Source organism: Diadema setosum, chromosome 2 (assembly GCF_964275005.1).
Source record: "Diadema setosum chromosome 2, eeDiaSeto1, whole genome shotgun sequence".
Taxonomy (NCBI): Eukaryota; Metazoa; Echinodermata; class Echinoidea; order Diadematoida; family Diadematidae; genus Diadema; species Diadema setosum.
The window spans coordinates 46,123,491-46,148,907 of record NC_092686.1 but is presented as its reverse complement, the minus strand read 5'-3'; the positions used below and the strand labels follow the sequence as shown (position 1 = coordinate 46,148,907).

General features: G+C 37.5%; 1 protein-coding gene across 1 annotated transcript in view; it reads left to right on the top strand.

Moving 5' to 3' along the window:
* The first annotated feature begins 4,506 nt into the window (after positions 1-4,506).
* LOC140245704 (amidase-like) overlaps positions 4,507-25,417 on the top strand; it is a 34,197-nt gene continuing 13,286 nt past the window's right edge. The window contains exons 1-3 of the mRNA XM_072325245.1: positions 4,507-4,600; positions 22,269-22,415; positions 22,966-23,063. Of these exons, the coding sequence (XP_072181346.1) occupies positions 4,507-4,600; positions 22,269-22,415; positions 22,966-23,063 (339 nt within the window). The remainder of the gene's footprint in view (positions 4,601-22,268; positions 22,416-22,965; positions 23,064-25,417) is intronic.

The following is a 25,417-nucleotide window of genomic DNA, read 5'->3' as shown; positions in this document are numbered from 1 at the left end:
ATTCTTCCGTCGAGATGTTTTCATTGCAACTGACGGAAATAAGCACTGACGATCAGTTCAGTGCTTATTTACGTCGATGTAAGGCAATTTGTCAACCAGTTGCAATCACCTTGTCTAATTCCACACTATCAATTTGGTCAGCTTCTTAGTTGATAATATTTCTATGATATCCTCTATTATTCGGAATATTATAGTTTTGTGATTGCACTTATTTCTCGTGACCACCAGTTGAAAATATCGTGGGTATAAAAAGTGATAATGGCATATCTTTCTCTTTCAAAGGTCAATTTCATTCACGTATGTTTTAGGAAAATGCTTTTACAACTTGTGCATAAAATATAATTTTGTTCATTTGAATGATAACTGATGATATCATATGAGATATTATAATTCTATAATTTTTATGTACCTACATTTTGGAATTGAATTCCGATTGAAATAAAACAGACTTCATTGTTACATGTATTTAGCATGATCTTATAAGTGCGTATCCTAATTTTTCATGATATATTGTTTTCCTAAACAATTTTCTGTGTGTGTGTGTGTGTGAATGTGTGTGTGCAAGTTTATGTAACAGTACTTATAAATCAATAATATTTTGATACTTCGTATTATATAGCCTTCCTGTCTGTCTTTGATCATTTTCAAAATGTCAAGCATATTTTTGTGAACAATTAGTTATTCTCGCTTACTGTTATGACATTGAATTTAATCTCTTACCTTAATTACATCATGTTGCTAATGCTCGTGCCATTTTTAATTGAAATGTTCAATAAACTGAAACTGAAAAAAAGTCTTCAAGGAATATCAAATTATGTTTGAAGTAACTCCAAAATGTAGAATGTGCATGTAAAATGCATTGTTGCTCTCCAGTGTGTATTGGTTTAACTATGCATGCAGTAATAAAGTACACGTACATGAAGAAAATCACCTTGCGCTCAGTTTCTTTGTGTGTGAATACATGCATGCATGTGTGTGCGTGTGTGATGGTGAGTGTGTGTGCGTGTGTGTGTGTGTGTGTGTGTTATATTAGTGGCTGTGGATGTGTGTGCGGCATTTGATAAAGTTTGTTTGGGTGTGTTTTTAACAAATATTGGTGGCAAGAGTGTAACAAATTTTTGGCGCCTTCAATCTCGCGCCTTTTTGTGATCTAGGCCCTACGTGTTGAAAAGCTTTACATCTTCTGAAGAAGGGTGTGGCGGATTTAGGTAATTCACTCAAGTTTGAAAGGGTCACTGATCTATACAGTCTTCTATATGCTACTTTTTCACAGGACCAATTTGTTTTAAAGGGTAACAAAATGTTTGGCGCCCTTAATGTAGAACCCTTTATGATACGTTGAAAAGCTTTATATCTTCTGAAGAAGGGTGTGGCGGATTTAAGCACTTGACTTCAGTTTGGAAGTGTCCCGGAACTACAGTCTTCTATGCATTTTTTTTTTCGAAGGACCCATTTTTCATTAAGCTCATCAAATGAGATTGTGTACTTTATATGCATACCGAGAGATCTATGGTGCCGTTCAAGTACTTCTGAGTTCAAGCATAGGCTTTACTGGTTTGGGGTGGTAAAAGTGTATTCTTCTCCTCTTGAATTCAGTTTCAAGCAAACAATACTTTGACTAGATAATGAAGGCTCAATTTCGAGGACTTTCAGAACAAAGTTATCCATCTTGTCAACTAATCCCTCTCTTGTGTTGGGGATGGGGATTGGGTCACATCTGCTTGAAAGAGATTGATGTAAACCTCAGAAGCAATGTTTTCTATCCTTTATACTGAATACCCGAAGGTGCGAAAGCTTCTGAAAGTTTAAATTTGTTCAATATTAAAATTTTAAGAAAGACCAAAACAGGCTCGCTGACTAAGGACAACTGCGTAACCCCTTCAGAGCTTTGTGGAGCGAGAGAGAGAAAGGGGAGGAATTGTTTAAAGTCACGAGTACAATGATTTTATGTTCGTCTTCGAGAGAAATGATTTTAATCCTTCATCATTTAAGGTCTTAACTGGCAGAAACTTTGATTTTGATTGAGGGAATTTTAGAAGGTTATTTTATGGAACGCATCTTTTATTTTTCTTCCGGAGTACACAGTCATAAGACATTGCACGAATGACTGTTATCGCGTTATCTTGATTGCTGCATTGGTACTCATGTTTAATTAATATTTTATCCAGTACTATGTATCATTCATTCAATAATGCAAACATATCAAGTCATAAAAACACAAAGGAATAGTATCCAGATAACTTCAAGCTAGCAGAAATTCAATAGCACTGTCAACAATGAAGAAGAGGAAGTAAAGAAAGTGTAGATGGTATGCTGTATAGGTACTCATAAAAACAAAAACAAGAAGAGGCGTAGGAAGAGGAAGGAGTGCTACGGCATTTACATCTACAAGGTTCTGAAGCACAGCACAATTAACGTGATTACACGTAATCCACCCTCGGTACAAAATACATGGTGTTATAATCTCGTTAGGAGAGTAATTAACTGAAGTGGTCTGTGTTATGTTTGTATGTGTGTGTGTGTATGTGTGTATGTGTGTGGGTTTGAAGAGCATAGGTGTTACTCTTTAAATGCACCATAGCTAGAAATAACAACATTAGTACTCTCTCTCTCTCTCTCTCTCTTTTTGTAAAAAAACGTTCACTCTTATCTTTTCTATGTTGCAGCTGTATATTATATCAAATGTAGTTGATATGTACGTATGTATAGATATGTATATATATATATATATATATATATATATATATATAATTTATACATATTTACATATATATATATATATATGTATATACATATATATATATATATATATATATATATATATATATGTGTGTGTGTGTGTGTGTGTGTGTGTGTGTGTGTGTGTGTGTTTGTACTGATTTCCTTCTTCAAAAGGGCCCACATATCAAAAGTATTATTGTCTTTTCAGTCCCTCTATCTGGACTTATAAGAGGGAGTCGTTGTGTTGTGGTGGGGTAAGCACACTTTAAAGACAAAGTAGGAAATACCAAAATGTACTGTTAAGGTGGCATAAGGGGTCAAAGATGAAAGATGTGTCAGAACTACTATTACTACCAATTATTTTCCAAGAGAAAATATGCACATCAGAAAATTTAAGTATGACATTAGGAATAATTGAATAGGTAAAAAGGTGGAGTAAAAATTAATGAAGTATAGATATTCAGCCTTCAAAATCATCACTGGCCAAGATTAAAACAACATAATATGGACCCTTCATTTGAAATGGAGGAAAATATTCCGATGCTTTTTTACTAGTTTCATATACTAGTAGAAGATGTTTATTTTAGCATAGAACCAATAATGCTTATAGATTGTAGAACGATTTTTTTTTTTTTTGGTGTGTGTTTTGCATGAAATGTCAACTCCTAATGGTGTTAAAATACGCATCTCATTGAAATGTAGATTCATGGAAAAATTTTTTTTTCGCTTGTAGATATATATAATTATACATATATTGGTTCACAAAAGACGTAGTTTTAACGAATTTTGCCCATATCGCTATGTCAAGTCAATGGCAGTTTTTATTTCGAAGAAGGTATAATCAAAATACTTATTGCTGTTTTTATAATAAATATATATATATATATAAACATATATATATATATATATATATATATATATATATATATAATGTGCTGTGTGTGTGTGTGTGTGTGTGTGTGTGATAAAAACCTAAAATGGCATTACGCTAAAAAACGCTTTATCCTGGCGAGGAAAGCGCATGATTTAGAAACAAGACACCAAACAGATTAGTCATCGCATTCTTCATCAGCGACCAGGATGCGATGTGATGTTAGATTAAAATCCGTTTCTGAAGCAGACATACACACAAGGGTATACGTCTGCTCCTGGTCGGACGGATTTCAAAACTAACCTGCTTGTGATGGAATGCGTCTAGTCTGGCAGTTGCTGCCACAGTGCAGCAACTACCAGACTGGACATATACACGCACACACACACACACACACACACACACACACACACACACACACACACATATATATATATATATATATATGTATGTGTGTGCGCGCGCTCTACACTCCTTTTAAACGACGGGTAAATAAAATGTGAAATAAGAGTAATCTAGATGCTTCCAAGACGTTGCTAATGAAGACTCCTATATGCATGGAAAGCGTTTCAAATATTGGAAGCAACAAAGCTAATCCCCGATTGTCATACAAATACGCACATTTCGAATAGGTATAGGTGGGGAACTCGATTCATGGCATGTATGATAAGATTCAGATTAATCGAAAACAAATAAAGAGAGAGGTCTAAATTGAGCTGGATGACACAAAATATTTAATAAAAGATAACAACCACATCAAATAAACAAGCAGACAAAAGGACCCCAACACTGCAGAGCTATAACACAAGGCACATTGGCAGGGTCATATAACTGTCTATTCCGTGCGTATACCACGCACATAGTCCAAGCTTCGCATTTGCAGCGCTTATACCGCCAGCTCACCGCCGGCTAGTATGTCGTCGGCGGAGAACAGCCCCAAAATGAACGAGCGAGTAGGCGGTGTGAAGTTCATTGAACGTGCTTTGGATCACACGGCCGCTGAGCAGGGTTAATCGCAAGGAATGCGTAGGAATGAGACAATAGCAGATTAACATTTGTTATGATTACTGACTGTTTACTTACATTAATTTAATCGAAGCAGTTCGTTTTCAACGTCCATTGACTACACTTGGCTATTAAAGGCTTTAACGGGTAATTTGACATTCGGAATTTCAATCTCTATCATAATCCTGACTAAAGAGAGAATATGCATTTGATATAGAAAGAATGATGTTGTGTCTTAAGTAAAATAGGCTAAGGATAACATATCGACAATGTCATATAAATGAGAGAACACAGAGAAATATACACCGAGAGATATAGAAATACAAAGCATAACTGGTATGACTTTCATTTGGAGAACCCCAAATTCCCCAAATAGGTTCAAAGTGAAAATGAAAGTATTGCTTTCTGACCATAGTATCAACAAATGCGCGTCCATGTCTTCACTCAACATAATCCTGAAACACATCTTATTAGAATATAATGCAACAACACATAACCGTCTTTACTATGAGCAACACTTGTCGTACTGACATTATAATTCTAAAGAACTTTCCATCGGACAACGTAATTATTACAAGAATCGTTCTTCACGAAAAATGCATATGAAAATTGATATTTTCTTGAGATAGGTATGCTGCAATTCTATAAGATCCCCAGCATAAAAAAGGATACAACATTACCAAGAACAATATCTCTTTCATCGATGTATAACCTTTAATATTAGAGTTCTGTGTTAATAATTTCATGCAGCAAACATAGGTTCCATGTAGATAGTGACTCCTTGCTGTAGTGATAGGTTTTGAGTGTGTTCCCCGGTTTACCATTATCATTATGCGCATGATTTGCACAACAATATGGGATATGATGTGAGTCAAATCAATATTATTAAGCTACATGCTGTAATATTGAAGATCTGGATGAACGTGTGATCAATTGATTTCCAAACCAGAAAAGTTCCCCACAAACATCTTTGATAGCGCGTCTATGCACAATCACCGGACCAGTTTATTCCCTTAATGTTTTGTTTCTTTTCCCATACTTTCTTATATTTCGAAAACATATTCAAGCCATGCAATTCATCTATGAACACGTTTTGCGCGGTAATTTGTTTGCTGTTGCTGTTGTCATTTTCTCATTAGCTCGAGCTATGGGGTATGTATACACATGCCCAGATTTCACGTACTTAAAGCAAATTTGACTCTATTATCATCATTCTTTCCTTTACATGTTTATTTCTTTTTTATCACATAGCTTTTGTGCTCGCAACCATAAACTATATCTCCCATTGCATTACTGCAGCAGTGTACACAGCAACTGTTCATGATATTGCATTCTGTGAATACATATAATCCTATTTTGGAATCATTTTCTGTGATAAGCAGACTGTAGATAATGAAGTCTGAGAGAGACCACAGTATCGTAATCAGGTGACAATAACATAAACATAACGTTTTGCGGAGATCATTATGTTCACCATGATTTCATGCCATCAATATGTACATCTTGAAGAGCTGATATTCCTTCACCGCTTAGTGCAACGTTACTTGAGGTTTTCAGAAATATGCAGGTTTCAATCGAATGAATATGAACCCTGACATACTGTATAATTAATGAATGCATAATATGCAATGCAAGAATATATCATCATGAATATCACGCCATTCCCTATATTCCAGCCAGTGATGTTCTTGCTCACAAGCCCGTATGCCGCACTGGGACCAATGAGCACGCAAGAGCGATCCAGCTCCAAGTTGTCGACGACACTGCGCATGCGTCATTGAATCCACTCGACATACCTCGCCGCATAGTTTATGCTCAGTTGTGTCACAGACGCTAAGACCAGCGGGTCCCCGCCCCTCTCTCTCTGCAGTGTTTACCGGTCGGAAATTCTACTTTTCAGACCGATTTCCGGTTCTGCCATAGGAAACCTTGCCGAGGATTTACTTTCTAATGGATTTAACTTTGGGAGAAAGTTGTGTCAGTGATTGACGAATATCGGATTCCTCTAAAAACTGGTCTAAACTTGCCAATCTCCGTCCGAGTACAGCTCAACTCTGTGTGTATCTACGACACAGGTAGGTTTGTGCATGACGTAGCGAAGGAGCTATGATAATGTGTGTCAAATACATATATAATTTTTGGTGTGTACCATTTTGTGCCCGGTGGCTGACCTCCACTTCTCTGTTGATTTTGACGCAGCTCAATAGACCGGCCAAGTGGCGGGATTTTGAGAGATGAAAATAATTCGGCATCTCCGTGTTCGGTGTTACTCCTTGATCTCCTTCCTGTAATTTTGAGGGGGTTGCGGGTATTTCCAAAACTAGTGTTAACAAGTTGTATTATGAAATAACTCAAATGGTAGACGCTCATTTTCGAAGCGTCGGCCTTTGACATTACGATTTATGCAAATGCGCAAGGTGGATGAATGCTCGCTTGTTGTGGGGTGACGATTTTTGTCTCCGATTTTCGTCAGATATTCTCCGACGCTTAATAGCCTCCTTTTGACGTTACTTCAGCCTTCTGATCCCTGGCATGGAATGTTAAATAAGCGGCATTGTTTTATGATTTATTAAGAAATTCTTCACCGAAATATCGGGATAGGGTGTGGCATGGACGGACGTCGCGTCATCACATATTACGAAGGCGAGACTGTCGACTGATTAAGAAAAAGCTGTAAAAGGAGGGACTGCTCTTTTTAACTTCTCTTTTCCCCCCATTTCGCTGCCAGCCAGAAGTGATAAGGAAACATGAAAGATGGTAAGTTGGAAGAAAAAAAACAAACCATGATTTCAGTTTGCTCTTTTAGTTTTCTTTGCGAGTGAGGCATGATGCGACACGCATCTCATTTACAAGAGCGGGAGTATTATGGTGGAATTGCATCAATGTCCGCACCGAACGTCATTGTCACGTATTCGGTGCGAGCTGCAACTCTCATGCAAGTACCCGTTGTCTAACATTGTATATTATGTTTCAATAAATATTGTAAGAAAAAAAAAACAGTACCCGTTGTCTGCACGTTATTTAGAGGCATTTGGTGCAGAAATGCTTCATGCTGATTCTGAACGATAAGAAGGGCACTTAGAAGGTTTCTTTTGAGCCAAATGGCGGGATGATATCAAGGGTTAGCTTTGAAATTTCACTGAAAACATAGGTCACCGTTGTTTATGTTTGGAAGTGTCCTTGATATCCGCTTTCATTCCATGGCTTGCACGTGATTTTTTTTTCATATTTAGTAACAAATTATATTTTATATAAGGCAAAAAAAAATAATAAATAGCCGCACTAAGAACGCTATGTTAACTGGGCCTTTAAGTAACTAACATGTACGCAGTATGTAATGGGTATCAGCGTACAACAGATCTCCCCAATTAGTTTACACTGTAATAGCGAAGAAAAACCCAAAGGAACTACTCGTATGAATTCCTCACCCAAATACCATTTAACTTTCTTTTTCATGGTTATACAGGAATGAAACCTATAGACTAACATGCAGAAGCAATCAGAAGATTATGTTTTATTTTCTCCTTGTTTCTGTAAATCATTATTCGAGTGTAGATCGTTCGTGTCTGTGTCACAAAATCTACCTCTGCCAATCCACCACCACCAAGGTACATGCGAGTAAAATGCATAGTGAAATAGAATGTTTATACTTTCATGTTTAATCAATCTTAATTGTGCATAATGCGATACATTTAGAGTTTCCTTCTTCTTTGCTGTAGAAGTCTTAAGATCCCATTTCCGTGACTTAACGATTGAAGTATAATGTATGTACCTATAGTATATACATAAACATGAACTTAATAATACGAGTCCCGAAATTTCAAACAGGTTTCCAAAGTAAAAATAATCAGTTTCGAAAAAACAATGTGCAAGCAGTAGGCCTATCCATTCGAGTACACGACATGGATACGTACTGAACATTATGTAGCCGCCGTTATGTCACTACAATACAAGCGCGAAGATTGTAGGAAGTAAAGGCGCTCTTATTTCTCTTCAGTGATAAGATTAAAACTCATGTTTTCCGCTCGAGGGTTATGGTGTGTCAGTATGCACTCAATGTTATAGTCAATTCTACTGGACAGGTACTACAGTATGGCTATACCACATTATCCTCACCGGCACCACTGCCCTGCTGTTTCCCCATGAGCCGGAAAAGCGGGCAGAGACCCCGGAAGGATACGGACAACCACAGTCTCTTTTTCCAAGTTCTGTCTTTTTTTTAAGCTCCTGATAGAAGGCGTATAGCATTCACAATGTCGGTATTCTTTTCCGTAATATGTACTCTACAACTTCTTAAGCCGGGATATTGGCCATATTAAGCCGTTGTGTGTTGGGGTGTATATTTCATGTTCTTAATTTCATGTCGTAATTTGATTCCGACTGGCCTATGATATCTTCGTATAGCTTCACAAAGTAATTCAGGCTTATATCAAAGCTAGCAAAAGCCCTAGGCACATTTTTGAAGATCATAATATCAGAGCTGATCAAAGTTATGGAGGAATTCAGTCACCTCATGTCACATTCGATGTCTGCTAAACTGTACTAAGACCATTTCGGTGCAAACTAAATTGCATACTCGCGAGTGAAACATTATAAAGACTTCTATTGATATGAATGTTTCACTAGGTCTACGCAAGAATAGAATTCGCCCACTGGGTATAAAGGTCTATTTTGTTTTCGACAGAAATAGCTGGTGCGTTGTACACGCACCCCCTACAGCGACGCTAGAGTAAGGTAGTAGCTTGGACTGGCTTCCAGCAGAAAGAGGTTACTAAGGAAGTTACGGCACAAACCCAGGCCACTCTTCACTGACTCCTGCAGTGGTGCCGTATTTGTGCTTTTGTTAAGGCGTATCACGTGGCTTTATGTCAGACAAACATCTTGCTTTAATGGCTTTTCGGTTAGATAAACGTATCATCATAAACAACGTCGAATAAAGACCGATTCAACAAAATGCAAATCAGATCATCGAATGAATTCAAATTGGCGGTTTCACGCAATTTTCGTTTTTGTTTTGTTTTGTTCAGAATGAGATGTCAGTATTTCCCAAGTCTCTTACGACGAAAAACCATAGTCAATCGACGTAAAGATGTCCCACTTCTCTGATGGCAGAGCGTGTAGAGTAAAACTGAGAAACATTCAGTTTAATACATACATACTTCAAGACAAATTCATTGTATGACAGTACAGAACTGTCCTCGGTATTCCTATATAGAAAGCGGAGAAGGAAGGCGCAAGTGAGCGAGGGCATTGGAACCGACCTGAGCGCGTCGTGTGGTGTACGTAAGAAGTCCTCCATCCATGGAGCTACTGCCCAAACAAACACGACCTTGTGAAGTCATTGTTGATTGTTTGTGTCCTTTGCTTGTTTGTTTGTTTGTTTATCTACTTATCTATTTGTTTGTATGGTAAACGACATGCTTACCACTTGATATTTCTTGCGATCTGACGTGTGAATTTTTACTATCCATCGCAATCTTCAAGGAAACGCAATATATGTGATGTTTACTTTACCTGAGGTCCTGCCTCTGTGTATAAAACAAATAGATTATGTATAGCTGAAGTTTGATAATTTACATTGCTGATGTTTTGATGAGCTTAATTTTAGTGTGTGTCACGATAATGATTTTTTCTCTTTCTTGATTAATATATACATAGTTTATTATTGGCTTTATTCACACGGGCTTCTTAATTATATCTCACATTATGTACACACGCGCGCAAGATAAAGCAATTAAATAGTGACGATGCTTATCAAGGAGAAAAAAAACACAATAAAACAGATTAAAGGGAAATTAACAAAGGTACAGCCTATTCGTTAGATTTCATTGCTAATCAACAAAACCATGACCATCATAAACTGGATATCTCCAGTCTACTTAACAAACAAACAAACTTGGAAAATACGGACTGCCTGACACAGTTAGAAGACCACTTGCAGGCTACTGTTCTGCAACTATAGCAGATATGGTGAAGGATGAACGGACAGGATGTTGCCCAATGCTCCCAGTGTGAAAAGGGATTTTCAATTGCAAACAAAGGCGGTGCATTTTTGGCCGATTGCAAAATTTCCTTCGTTTCCATATATGTCAGTAACTTCTGCTGTCTTCCTTTTCAGTCGGAAATCACAGGATAAAATGTTGTGAGATCGAAAGTTCACAGGGTTCATTACTTCCTTATAGTGACATGTCAGTATGTCTTATCATAAACGTCATAGCATTCAGGAACTTTCTATTTCATTCCAAATAAAGTATTTGATCAAATCATGCGTGAAGAATTGTTCGTGGCATGCACTTCCCCATGCATCATACACCTTTTATCAACAGAAGATTTCCACCGAAGACTGGGACGTTCACAACACCAATTAAAACAACAACATGGCAGCAATTACCATGCTTCTGGCTGGTCCTTATATATAAATTATAAATTATGTATAAATTATATAATTATAGTTTATAGTTTATAGGTTATATATAAATTATATAATTATAGTTTATAGTTTATAAATTATATACATTGTAACGTAACTCATGGTAAAGTGGAAACTTAGTTAATGTGCAGACAAGCTCATGGAACGCAGTTAAAAAAAAAATGGTTAAGCAGGTAATAGAGGAGGATACAGTGAAATACCGGACTGATCGAGTAGCGCCACTCTTAGTGCAGGGGAAATTCACATCATTACTGTTACTGGAAAATGAGAATCTAACATGGAAATCGATCATGAATAACCTCCCCAAGAGAGTTCTCAGTTTGATCATCAATGCGTGTATAGATTCTCTGCCCTCCTATACAAATTTGCACACCTGGGGTAAACGCCTCAGTGATAGATGTGTCTTCTGCCCGGGCACAACAGGCACTTTGCATCATATACTCTCAAACTGCCCAGTTTTTCTAGATAGATACGAGTGGCGTCATAACAACCTGCTGAGGTATATGTATAAAACATTTCTTGAAAATCTGTCCAACGGGACGATTTACACTGACTTAGAGGGGCACTCAATCGCCGGGGGCACCATACCTCCCCATATTCTCACTACAAGTTTGCGCCCAGATTTAGTTATCTTAAGGGAAGAACAAGATATTACGATTGTTGAACTAACTGTTCCCTTTGAAATGAACCTCAAGGATGCACATCAAAGAAAAGTAGAAAAGTATAATTCAATTGTGCGGGATATCCAGGATAAGGGCTACTCAGTGTCATTCCACGCGATAGAAGTCGGGGCAAGGGGCCTAATAGACCGGGGGAACAAAAGCCGTTTAAAGCGAATTCTGAGAACAACAGGTTCAAAGATTCGTCCGAACGAATTTTTCCAGACACTCTCTAAACTCGCCATACTCTCCTCTTTTTCAATATTTTATGCCAGGAAAGAGAGAGCTTGGGGGGAGGTACGGCACCTAGATCCATGACTTAATAGTTATGCAATATTCACACCCACTATGAAGCCGAAGTGGAAGTACAGTAATGTGTTTGCCGGTCTGTAAGTCTGTTTGTAATCATTTCATCTGTCGGTTGTATGTGTTATGTATGTGATATAATTAATACAGAATATTGTTTGAGGTATGTTATAATTATTGATATAGATATTTATCGTTTGTATGATATATAGGTGCAGATGTTTATGGTTTATAATTATGTGGTATTGGCTGTAGATTTTTTTTTTTCCGGGGGGGGGGGGGGGAGAGGAGGAGGGTAGCCGCAGGTATGAGATGGGGATAGCGGGTGAAAGTTTATTCTGCCGCTGCGGCTGGTTTGGATTTCGCATTTTTTTTTTTATGTTTTGTTTTTTGTTGGGAAAGGAAAGGAATTTGAGGTTAAATGATATGTTTGGAAAGTTGAGATGAGATTAGTATTATGCACTGTAATATTATGGGTGAATGGGTAATTGAAAAAAAAATGTAGAAAAAATGTTTGTTTATAATTTTTGGTTTTAGGTTGGAAAAGATTTATAGTTGTAAATAAGATAGATTTTGATAATTATAATATGTGGTGGGGGGGGGGGGGGTATGAGCCAAATAGAGATTAACGTTGGTGAAGATTTGATGAGATGGTGATGATAATAAGGTTTATGTAGGTTTTTTTTGTATATATGTATGTGTGTGTATATGTATGTATGCATATATATAGGCCTATATGTGTATTTGTATAATTTATTATATTATATTTTAATGGGGATTATTGTATTAATACTGTGGATGATAACTACATCACTACTGTTATTGTAACACAGAAATAGTATATGTATTGATTTTTTTTTTATTAATTGATCACCGGTAATATTTGATATTTTATGTGTGATATGGGTTGCAATAATGTAAACTCAATATTGTTGTTTTGTACCCCCAAATACGTGTCTAAACCTGCCATTCGTTTTGAATGAAACGGTGGACCTGGTTCTTTTGTATACTTGTTATTCTCACACTTTCTAACAATATAATTGCAGTTTAATAGACTGACAGCACACCCCACGCTCTCTTTAATACTAGATTTTCTAAATATTTAGCGCTTTCTATATATATCGTTTGAAAATTTAAACGCTCCACGTTTTCATGGTCACAAAAAAAGTGGCCGTGTCTCCCACAGCATGAGACCATGCCAGCCGCGCCCTAAATGATGAAGCTACTCTGAACTGCTTGGTCTGCGGTAGCTCCCTTTTGTAGGTTGTGTAGGAGCAGCACAAAGCACAAAAATTTGCCATCTTTCAAATTCGATGACGCGTTGCCGACCAGGTATGCAATGCGACGTTAACTTGAATCTGATGAAAAGAGAAAAATGCAAGGAAGAAACAATGTTGTCATCTACAGTCACATGCGTACACGTCAAATGTTGTTGTTGAGCGCAACAACAGATCATCTTCTTGGGTTCTTGAACGTGATCTACACGAAACTCTGTTCCACTGTATTTTTTTTTTTTTTTTATCATGAGTAAGCAGAAACATTGCATAAAATCATGATGTGATATATATACTTAAAAAAAAAAGAGAGCGATTAATACATGAGCACACACATCAGAATAGAAGGCAATAAACGAACTTTCAACATTGCTCCGAATAGCGTAGGCTAGAATTTGCCGCATTCTGCTGAAAATCAGCATTCAAGCGTGGACAGCCTATCTATATTCTCACCATGAAAAAAAATGTCTTTCAATGGTTAGCGAACGAACGAACGCGGGCTGCAGATCGACGGTGCGAAACAGCTATTACCGACTCCCATCGATCTCAACGCTTACACCTCTATCATTGCGTTTAGTGCATGACTGAAAAATGAACAAGCAATTAATTTTACAAAATGTTTTTCGCTCGGCGATCATCTGTATGTGATCCACACATGGAAATTTTATTTCTACTAATTTTTTTTTTCCCAGAATTCTAGTCAGGATCTCAGTCTCATAGTAACTCATTGCGCAGAGCGTCGATTTATTTTGTTTAATTAATACAGGAATAAAAAGGAAAATATATATTCAATTGAAATGTTCCGTTTCAACTGTTCAAAATGGCGAATCTTTCCACTATCAACTTCATGGTATCTTTCCTGTGACAAAACAATGGGTTTTCCCAACGAAAAGCGACCGCTCACTCTTTCAAGCGTTGTATCCGATGGTAGATCCGATTTAAAGTCGTGTAGAGTAATCTGCTTTCTATCTCGTCATTATCACGTGCAAATCTCGCTGTGGTTTTTCTTGCCGGGGAATTTTATAGACGACAAAGATTGGACAATGCACTGGGGGAGAAGGTTTTAGAATTTCTTGAGTGGACAACGGTATAGATCTTAGAGCAGATTACGAAAATCACTTTTTGTGCCACCTCTCTTTTTTTAGTAACCTTCGATGTCTCCTTGTTGAAATCTACACTGGTTAGATGTCCTTCAGAATAAAGGTTGGGAAATTTTGTGAAAAAATTCAGCTAAAATGAAATTCACAAATCATAACTTCTTGCAAGTCTGTATGTTGTGCTTTTACCTTTAATATTCATAACTTAGCATTCAAATATGGTTACAAAAAAAAACCCACCTGCTAGTATTATCATAACAATGGTTGCCCCTCTCTGGGATCGCCAAAGGTATCTGCCCGACATAGCAACGAATATTATTATGTAACACTGACAGGACATTTAGCTATCACAGCGAGGCAGTGAAGTAGACACAAAGAAAGGCGATTTGTATAGAAGGAACGATTTTGAAAGAAACAACAATTACGCCGACATCAGAAAACATTAAATGTTTATCTTTCACTCGCAATCAACCAATAATATAAGAACAAGCAGGTGTGGTGTACACAGCAACTTTTTAGACGTCAATGTTCCTGGACTCTTGGACTGAACACGTGGCTATCCAGAATGAGAAGCTTTGAGTGACGGACCAATACTGTGACGCAGCGAATGTTTGTAAGTTAGTTGTCTCCTTCAACATGCACTTCAGTGTTTTTGTCATTAGTCTTTTATAAGGCATTCCTATTTAATAGCTTATCATAGTTGTTTTTTTTTTAATGTTTCTGTGCATAGAAAAAAGAGAAAGCAGGCTGTAGAGTTTTATCAACCAATGCAGTATCAATAGTCTGTGCTCCTCTGGACTGTTTCTTTGTGTGCAAACAACGCAAAACAATCCTGTCTTAGAAACTCTGATTGCACTACAAATTTGTCTCACAAAGAAAAAACAAACAAACTCCCAAATAATTGAACTTTGTGCATCATTTCAATCTCAATTCCATCACGTAAGGACTTGATCTTCTCTTTGTGCTCAACATTAGACTCCATGACATTTTTGTGAATTACTTTGTGTGCGCTGGGGAGAATAAGAATGACGAGTGTTCGTCAGACATTCACGTGACTTTTAATCAATCATACTTGGCCTAATTAATGAACTTTTGTGTATCCTGCAATTTGTATTCGAGTGGTTTTGAATGTCAAAAGAATGGGAGAATAAATACACTGGGTCTGCTGTTTGGAGCGATACTCTCAACAAATGTACATACGGAAACACGCAAAGTGATCAGTACCCGTTGTGCATGTTTCCTGTACTGGTTTTGGTCTTCTGTAGAGGCTAAACGCTTACTTGATTAATGTCATTGTAATTGTCCTTAATGTATTCTTGAGAGCTTAGGTTTGTGGTAAAGATGGGATTATGTGAAGCGCAGATATTAAACCTAGAGTTTGCAGAGGAGAGAAAGGCATTAATCGAATGACCTCCTATATTTTGTCAGGAGAAGCTTAAACAGAGTGACATTTACTTGTTCCTTTTGTTATTATTGTGAATTTTATCAAAGTCGCGAAGATATTTGAGATTTATTCACAGCCAAAGAAAGTTTGACACCACATGAGTGATCAAAGTGTAACAACGTTTGTTTCTGATAAACGGACAATGACAACAAGATTTCTCCAGCACGATTTATACATATCTCATCATTTTCATGTAAACTCCATTTACCATACAATGTATTTGCGAAATACGATGATCTGTGAATCTCAGCTTCAGTTGTGTCGATACAAGGGGATTCGCCCTACTGGAAAGTACATAGTGTCCCACAGTGTTTTCACAGTGTGTTCACAGTGTGCTCACATAGTCGACTATGTGAAAACGCTCGAATTTAACAGTATGAAGATGATTTCACATTGTGGGGCAGTTTTCACAGAGTGTTTACATAGTAATGCTTTGTTTCACACTGTGAATTGATGACTCACATTGTGTCCACACTGTTGAAACGCTCGAATTTAACGGTGTGCGGTGTGAAGAGATTTCACACCGAGTTCACAATGTATTCACAATGTTTTCACACTGTGTTCACACTGTGTTTCTCACACCGTGAGACACGTGTTCTTTCCAGCAGGGCACATACCAGCATTGTGATTATCGAGACAATCCAATCCAAGGCAATCATTTAATGTTGCTGTGAGTCCAACTCCCGTTGTGATTTTACCACTTCCTCATAAACTTAGGAATGAAACCGATATTGTTGTGCGTCTCTGAATTCAGAGTGACCCTGTACTACTTTCTTAACATATAAAAGTGTCCGAACCTCAAACGGGAATCTCTGATATACAGTATAATTCCACTGACAACATAATGCCCTGCGTGTCTATCACAAAGTTCTTCAATTCAAAAAATCTCTTTGCAAGGAGTTCAAAACGTTATTTTTGGCATTAAAACCATCGGGTCCCCCCCCACACGAAATCCATACTAAAAAACAAAAACAAAAACAAAAACAAAAACAAAAACACCGTTGCCTGGGATAAAAAGGTCACGGATCTATACCTATTGTAATTTCTTGTGGCATTCCACTCTACATTCAAGATGACTTTAATAAGCAGACCGAAATCTGATGAACAGAATTGTAGAAACAATACTGAAATTACAATCCTTTCTCCCATAAAGTTATCTTTCGTAGGCATTGTAAAGCAACAGGATTTTCATGCAAGGGCTGCATTTTATTAAATGTTGTAAGTTGAAATATAAATATAAATGGATATCATTTTGTGTGTAGGTAAAGTAGAGACGTGTTTTTGTTTTTGTTTTAAATCATTTTTATCACATCATCTCATTTGCAAATGTGGTTGCCACTAATGTCACGGCTGTTGTGTGATAACAAGTGAAAGGAATCCTTTACTGTAGTTTTAGATTGATTTTTTTTTTCTATGCATTCAAACCAAAGTAAGCATTGGGAGTCATTCTACTTCACTGGAAGGTCCATTATTTTATGACATCGTCTCATATAGTTCTACGAAGTACGCTGTATATTCTGTAGTGAGATGACTAGATGACACCGTAATAATTCTCAGGAAAAAAAAAAAAAGAAGAAACACCATATATCACGCTGTCATTCTATATCCCACTATCTCGCACATGTAAATAAGTTGGTATTTCCAGACTTAGTGAGTCTTTCGAGATTGGAATAGATTCCAATAAAAAAAGCTGCGACCTCCACATGGGCGGATAATATTATCCCTTTTATGTGATGACTCATCACAATGCTGAAATATTTAGTTGTCAATATAGGTAGCACCCAATCCCAGAACAAAGGATGTTTGCTAAATTGTAAATTGACATTTCATCCAGAAGTTAAAGTACAGGGGACAGAGGGGGATGGGGAAAAGCTATTCAACGACCACTTGAATCACTTGATGAAGCCAGCGATCGGGCAATCAAAATGATACGAAGGCGAGAATCGCCCGGCAGCTCCTCCGTTTCATCGCGGAGGGGAGTGGAGCTGCCATTAGACTAATTGGGTTACTCGCAGCGGCTTGCCACTCGAGCGCGTGGAGAGTGCAGGGTTCTCTCGGCAAACGTTTGGCGGCGAAGGGACTCCACATATATCTTCATCAGCACAAGTATACATGCAAAATGATAAAATAAGAAATTTAAGAATTAAGGAGTAAGAATAGAAAAGGAAAGAGGGAGAAAAGAGGAATGGTACCGGTGCAGTTAGGCATTTTTCTGCGTATTGTCCATTCTATTCGCTTTGAGGCCTTAAACACCATCTTATACTGTTTTCCTCACTCATTAATTCCACGTGCACAGGGTATCGAGTGGGCCGGTGTTTAATTGCTCCTCAGGGCTGGGGAAAAACACACGACACCGTATTAAGTAAAGAGATTATCATCCCCAAGTATGTTTACTGAAAGATTTGAATGAATTCAGAGATTTTATCTCGAAGTCCGTACATACAGGTCATTGCTACGTATGAGCAGGACAAACGGGACATGTTGTAATATTTATTTGGCCAGGACTGACCAGACCTGGGGTTTCGCCAGTTTGTATGGACATGAATAAGTAGAGAAACAACCCTTTGATAATTCATATTGAATATTTGAAGAATGTATAAGAAAATTTGAAGAAAGATGAACAATGATCAAATTTATGATTTTTCTGAATAACGAGTATATTGACAGTTATTCCGTGTAGAATCGTCTGTAATCTTTATGTTAACACAAATTGACCATCCCAAAATACGCTGTAATGAACATGTATGGAATTTTTTATGTGTGTTCTATTTGACTTTGTGTTACTAGCATGTCGTTTCTTTATGGAAGGAATTTTCATGAAATTACAGAGAGTCATTTAGGAACATCGTTTGATCATAATAACCACTATTCATTAGCGCATCAATTATCTATTATGATGCATAGTTTATTCGCTCATCTCGACTGCCATAAATTACCGCTCTCATAATTGCCTAACATTCCTTGTAGCTAGTGCCGATTCTACGTTCTATGACAGAACTTGGGATCTGAGAGGTAAGGAAATATTGACATAATTAGCGCACATCCAATCGCGATAATGGAATGGAATCAAAACGATATTATATGACAACGCAGCGGAGCCTTCTGTGACGTGGTAAACAAACGCTGCTTGCTGTGTATGATAATTATCATCTCTTTATTCTTTGATCAAATATTTCTGTACCAATTAGCTCCATTAGACAAATTAGGCCCTACGCCTTTTTTTTTCTCCGTAAACGATGTACTCCCTTCAAAATCTCAATAAAGAATAATGGAACGGGAGATATTTTTTTTGTATCATATATTATGTGGACAACATACAAAGATACAGTAATATACACACATACATACATACATACATACATACATACATACGTACTACAGTGAGTATATCCTCATAGCTACTATGCATGCTTTACCTGTCGAATGCATTAGTTCGTGTGGACCTCCTAACCTCTCGTATTTCTTAGTCACGTCAAGAGTGATATTGCGCGTGTACCAAGGAGTGCTGGCAGGCGTCGCAATGGCAATTCAGAATGGCATATAGGAACCAACTACGAAGTAGGATAGCTGGTTTAACCCACTCAGAGCCACAAGCCTAAAATTCTATTGTCTTTGTATGCAAACATGCTGCCAACGGGACTAGAAAAGTTAGCGGTATCGCTCATTGATTGAACATCGCTGGTATCTCTTAAAGGGATGGTACAGTATTGGTGGAGATGAGAATTGGGCTTTTAACTTTTTGCGAGATACCAAGAAAACACTTATGATATAGTACAGAGCATACCATTTTAAGAAGAATTTAAAGTTTATTTGATGAAAATCGTGTTTGGTATGACTGCAACATCCAAAAACAAAGTAAAACAAAGCGATCGTAATAAAGTGTGGGTCCCACACTTTATTAGAATCGCTTTTTTTGTGGATAGCTCAGCCATTTCAAAACCAATTTTCATCAAATAAACGTTGAATTCCTCATAGAATTACATGCTCTTTCATATTTCATATGAGGTTTCTCATTATCTCACCAAAAAAATGTTAGAAACCTGAAATTAGGTCTCAACCAAAACTGTATGATCCCTTTAAGTCGATACAAGCAAAGCTTGTTTCTATTTTCTTCGTTAATGGGATGGATGGGGAGTTAATGAGGAAAGACGATTAAAAAAAAAGACTGAGCTCGGATCTTAAAATCCAGTTAGGGTTAATTGCCAACGCGGAATCAAGCTGTACCAGTTGTGCACTTTTAGAGGTGTGTCTTTTGCTCGAACCTCATCAACTACACACACACACACACACACACACACACACACACACACACACACACACACACGATGTATTCATTGAACATGCATGCTTCCACCACAGGATATAGGTGCACACAATAATCAAGTTTTGCTCTTGTTAGGCCTCCATACTCGTTGTATATGTCTTTCATTCGAATGATAATATTTCTTAAAATTTCTAAGTGTTCTCATTTGCTTGTCCCCCAACTTAATTCTTCTTATTACTGTCATTGACCATGAAACAGACAATTTATTTCAGTAGGTTTGTGTTGTTTTAGAAAAGAATAATACGCATTATAAGTGGTTCACTCTCATTGTTACAGACAGATCCATAGTATTTCAGGAAATTAACCATTAAAGTTCTTTCAACCCAAATCGCAAACTGCAACTTTTTTTTTTGTTCCCATATACGCATAATCTGTTGCCAAAGATTCTCAGTTATTGTTTTCTTGAAAATGGATACTTTGTTCTTTATTCCACAAGGTGGCCAAGTCGCGTTCATATCCCTAGATTTGATTATGAATTTTCTTTCACAACAATCACTTATTTTGTCCAAAATTGTGGAATGGTCTCGAGGTAGAATTAAGAAAATGCCCCTCCTGCTTTTACAAGAAATTTAAAGGAGACCTCCGGATGATTTTCAGATTTTTACATTTGAACAACTATAAATCAGTTATACTGAGGACAGAGTTTCAGAATTTGTGATGATTGGGATGAAGAATAAGAATATTTTCAAAATTTAGAACAAATTGCAATGAACAAGGATGATGACATGGCAGAGTCACCATAAGAATGCACGAGTTGGGGCTCAAGGAAGCAGAACAAAAGAAGAAGGCATGCATAGATTATACACAGGTGAACTCACAAGCAAGCGGTATTGTCATGGAATTACACTGCCACATTTCTGAAATATGCGAACCTCCTATGTCATCATCCTTGTTCAGTGTAATTTGTTTAAGGGTTTTCAAAGTATTGTTTCTCTGCTCAAGAACCACAGTAAATTCCACAAATCTATACATGGAGTCGTCGATTTATGTACTACATGATGTGAAATTATGAAAATCGTCTGGAATGTCCCTTTAAAGCAAAACTTTTTCATTCGTACACCATCTGATTACATAATCATCTGCGAATTTGTCCCTTTTCTCTGTTAAGTAGGAAATATATTTTGTAAAGTTTCTTGGGATAAGCCATTAACAGGCCCTCGGCCTTTTGTTTGTACCTCACATTCGATGTTATCCTCTCTTAGTTTTTACCTTTGTATCTTATCAGTATCAAATTCATTCAGTACCCTTTTTTTTGGTGTATTCTGTCTGTTTTCATCAAATATAAACTAAATGAATGTGAACGTGAACTTTAACAATACAGTGAAACAGTGCATTTCTTCTCATCTCCCTGAACAGTGCAAAATCCTACACAAATACATTACACATAAGAATGGCACAGGACAATGAGGAAAGGAGAATACTACATGCTGATGTGGGCTGGCAAAAAGCAGTATTGATATGGATTGCTGTTGATTGGAAGCATGCCAAACCAAAATGGAGCATTGACAATTAACATATGACGAAATCGAATTAGATAGTAAGCATGTTATATAAAATATACTATACAAAAAAAAATGATAGCAAAATGAAAATCATCTACATTATAGATGGTAGATGAATAGGCCTAGATATACATTTATTATAATTCATAACAATATATTGAAATGTGATATTAATGTAAATCCAAATCTGTTGTTTTCTGAGAACCACAAATACTGAGATAAAAGCAGTGAACCGTTATACCGCTACACTAAAATATCCATTGATACAGAGTATCAATAAAAAAGATTCATCATTCATTTAACACACTCTTAACCTGAAATCTGATCATGAACAGATTTTGCTTGATACCTACTCAACTAGATCACAATAACTAAAACTTTACACATAATGTACGCTTATTCTCAACTGCCCCTCCTCTCCTTACCCCTTTTCCCTTCTGTCCCCTCTCCCCCTTTTTCTGCCCTCCCCGTTCTCTTTTCCTCCCCTCCCTCTCCCTCTCTCTCTCTCTCTCTCTCTCTCTCTTCATCTATCTTTCTCCCACCCCCCCCCACACCCACCCATCTCCTCCTCTCTTTTTCCTTCTTCGGAATACCTGACTAACCCCAAAGTTTTCATCCACTACAATCTCGTGCAGATCACACCCCAGATGACAACGGATCCTCGCCGGGGCATACCAGGATGGCGGGAAAACCGATGTCTTCGAGGTATCCCATCAACGGAGAGGCGCTGCCGACAGCTTCAGAGCGACCGAAACTGCCCGGCACGACACCGCGCCAGAATGGTAGGCATCAGAGATGTCTGTTCATATGGGTAGCGACGGGCGCCTCGTAGCTTCGAGCATTCAATCCGCGATATTATTTGTCATCAAGTTCAAGTTAGAAGATGGTCCGTTCGAAGATACCCCGATAAAATGTCCCTTCTTGTCCTAATCTGATATGGAAGGATAAAAGTTCCTTGTTTTGTTAGAGTTTGACAAAGTTTGCCTATCAAGTACAACGATGAAGTGTTTCTTGAAGGGACTTCTTTTAAATTCCGAAGCAAAATCAAGTTTGTATAACATTACACAATGATTGCAGTCATAATCTCAAAGTAACAGTCCCGGTGGGTTTATCAGAGGCAAAGTATATAGGTAACGATGTTTTTCCCCCGTTTCATGGGATTAAATCATAGCAACAATTGAAGTGTGTCAACGTGAAATTATTCTAGACAATGAAAAAAAAATGGTACATTAATAGTATGTTGATGGTTTCTTTAGTAGCAGCAAAGTGGTGGCGAGGTGGAAGGAGACTAATAGTTTAATAATTAACGCGATGCGGGTTTGTTCTCCTCAGCTCTCTACTCGTCTCCACCAGTGAGGTTGCCTTCTCTGGAAGAGCTGAAGAGGATTGCTCGGGACCAAGGGCTTGACGTCAGTCAGGAAGAATTGCAGGTAACGAAGAACCAAATTTACTGGAAGAGGGAGGGGAAGGGGTGGGGGGTGGGGAGGGGGTTAACCGGAGCTATTACAGTGTAAAGCCAATTGATTTATAGTGTAGACTCATGACGAAATGCTGGCACTTTACTACCTATGATGTTTACAAAAATTATGATGGTCAAAACCAAATGGCTACAATTATGATTATTACAATTAGTATGCTGGTTACCATGCAACATGTCAATATATCACTTTAGATTATGAAAGGCAAATACTATGTGAAATAATGAAAACAAAAATTGACAAATTATGCGAGCGAAAAAAAAAATCAATTTAAATGAAATTATAGAAACCAAACGATCAGTGACGATATCAAATACTAATGTGTGTGTGTTTTTTTTAATATAATCTGAAAGAAATAGGCCTACTGAAAGCGTGTTGGTAGGATTTAGACCCCTTGGTGAAATAGAATGAAGGAAACATAACAAAGTGACAAAGAACAAGAACAAGAATCCAGCATGTAGCATTTGCTACGAGGTTACATGGATATGTAGGCCTACTGAGGTAGGAGGTGAAAGTAACAGTCTTCGCGACTACCCCTTATACATTTTAATGACCAATATTCTCTTCGTGAACGCATCGGAAAAAGTCCGCCGTATAGTCATCCTCTTGTTCTATTTCCATGTATGACTTTCAAAATGTATTTCGTACAATTTCCAGTCACGCCTCTTGGGAATTACTTTACCGTGATGTACCATCAAGAAATACAGCGTTAATAAGACTCAGTACTAAAACTGTGTTACGATTCACCCTTCATCATTTACGGTTTGTAACAAATTTGAAAAATCTTGCTAATTGAGTATTCACGAGTCTGCCGTGGTTTTCAGGCAGTTGGGTGTTATTATATCGATACTGGTCGATCAGCGAGTGTACGTCAGCTTGATATGCCCCGTCAGCGTGCGAAGCGTTGCTCATTAAAATTCATGCAAAAAATTAGACCATCTGTCCTGCTCTCCTGCCCAACCAATCGATACACTACAGTGTTGCAGTTTGGAGCTAATGACAATGACACGTGGAAAAATGAATGAACGGCAAACACCACGCTAAGCTTCTGAATTGTGTGTGTTGATTGTGGGCAGAGCTATGAAGAGTCTGTGTATTTGTGAAGACAGTCGTTCATGGAATAATCAATGGATATCAAAGAAACTCAATTAAAGGGGGAGTCCACCCTGAAAATAAGATTGAGTCCTTAGAAGCAGTGAAATTAGAGAAACAGGACAGTGAAAGTTTCGGCAAATTCCGATGAAAACTGAGAAAGTTATGCTTTTGTGAAGTTGTGATAAATAGAATTGAATTGTCATTTCTTTGATGTCACATGCGAGCTCACCCCTCCCCAATTTCTTCTGCACTTGAAATGAAAAATGTTCATCTTCCCATCATATAAAGTTCCAGTCGTACGTAGGCTACATGTACCTTTAAATATAATCAAGCAAAATACTTTTCTGTAAAACCCCTGCGTGCAAAGAAAGATAGAAAGAAAGAAAGAAAGATGACATATATTTTGTTATCAATATTCTAAAAAAAAGGGAAGATATTGTGGAATTTTATTGGAAGGGCAAATAGTAAGTATAAACTCACATGCTAGACAGGTTCATCACGGAGTTGCAAATATGTGCTTCAATAATTTTGAGTTGAAAAAAAAAAATATACCAGTGGTTTTCATCAGAATTTGTACAAACTTTCACTGTCGCTATCCTCTCGTTTTTGTTTGTTTGTTTGTTTGTTTGTTTTTTGTTATCGAAGTCAAGCAAACTAGCTTTCAGGATGGGCCTATCCTTTAAGTGTTACTGCCATGAGAACAGAGAGAGTAAAAATGAGCACCCTCGCTACCACGAACATTCAGGCAAATCACGACATATCTCACATAACTCGAATAATATCTGTTGTGCCCAATCAGTGTGACGTATTGCTGATGTGTGGCACAGACAAAGCACTGCCGCTTGCGAAATGGACACTCTTATAACAACCAATAACTCCATCGTGTGAGGAGCCTTATCTTTTATTTCTATGTTTTGAAAAAGGCACCTCATAATCATCCAGAATGTTTAAAGATTTAGTCACCACAGCAACTACAAAGCTTACCTCATATTATTGAATCAACTGTAGGGCCCAAGAGAAAAAAAAAAATCTGGGTCCCGTTGCATAAAACTATGGTAACTTCACAAAAAGCGGCAACTCTGCAATCAACTGCCAAAGCAACACTGATCAAAGCCATGCAAGAATTCACTGATGGTTACCACTGACTGCAGAGATATTATTAATTGTAAAGTCATTATAGTTTTATGCAATGGGCCTAGATTGCTTTTTTT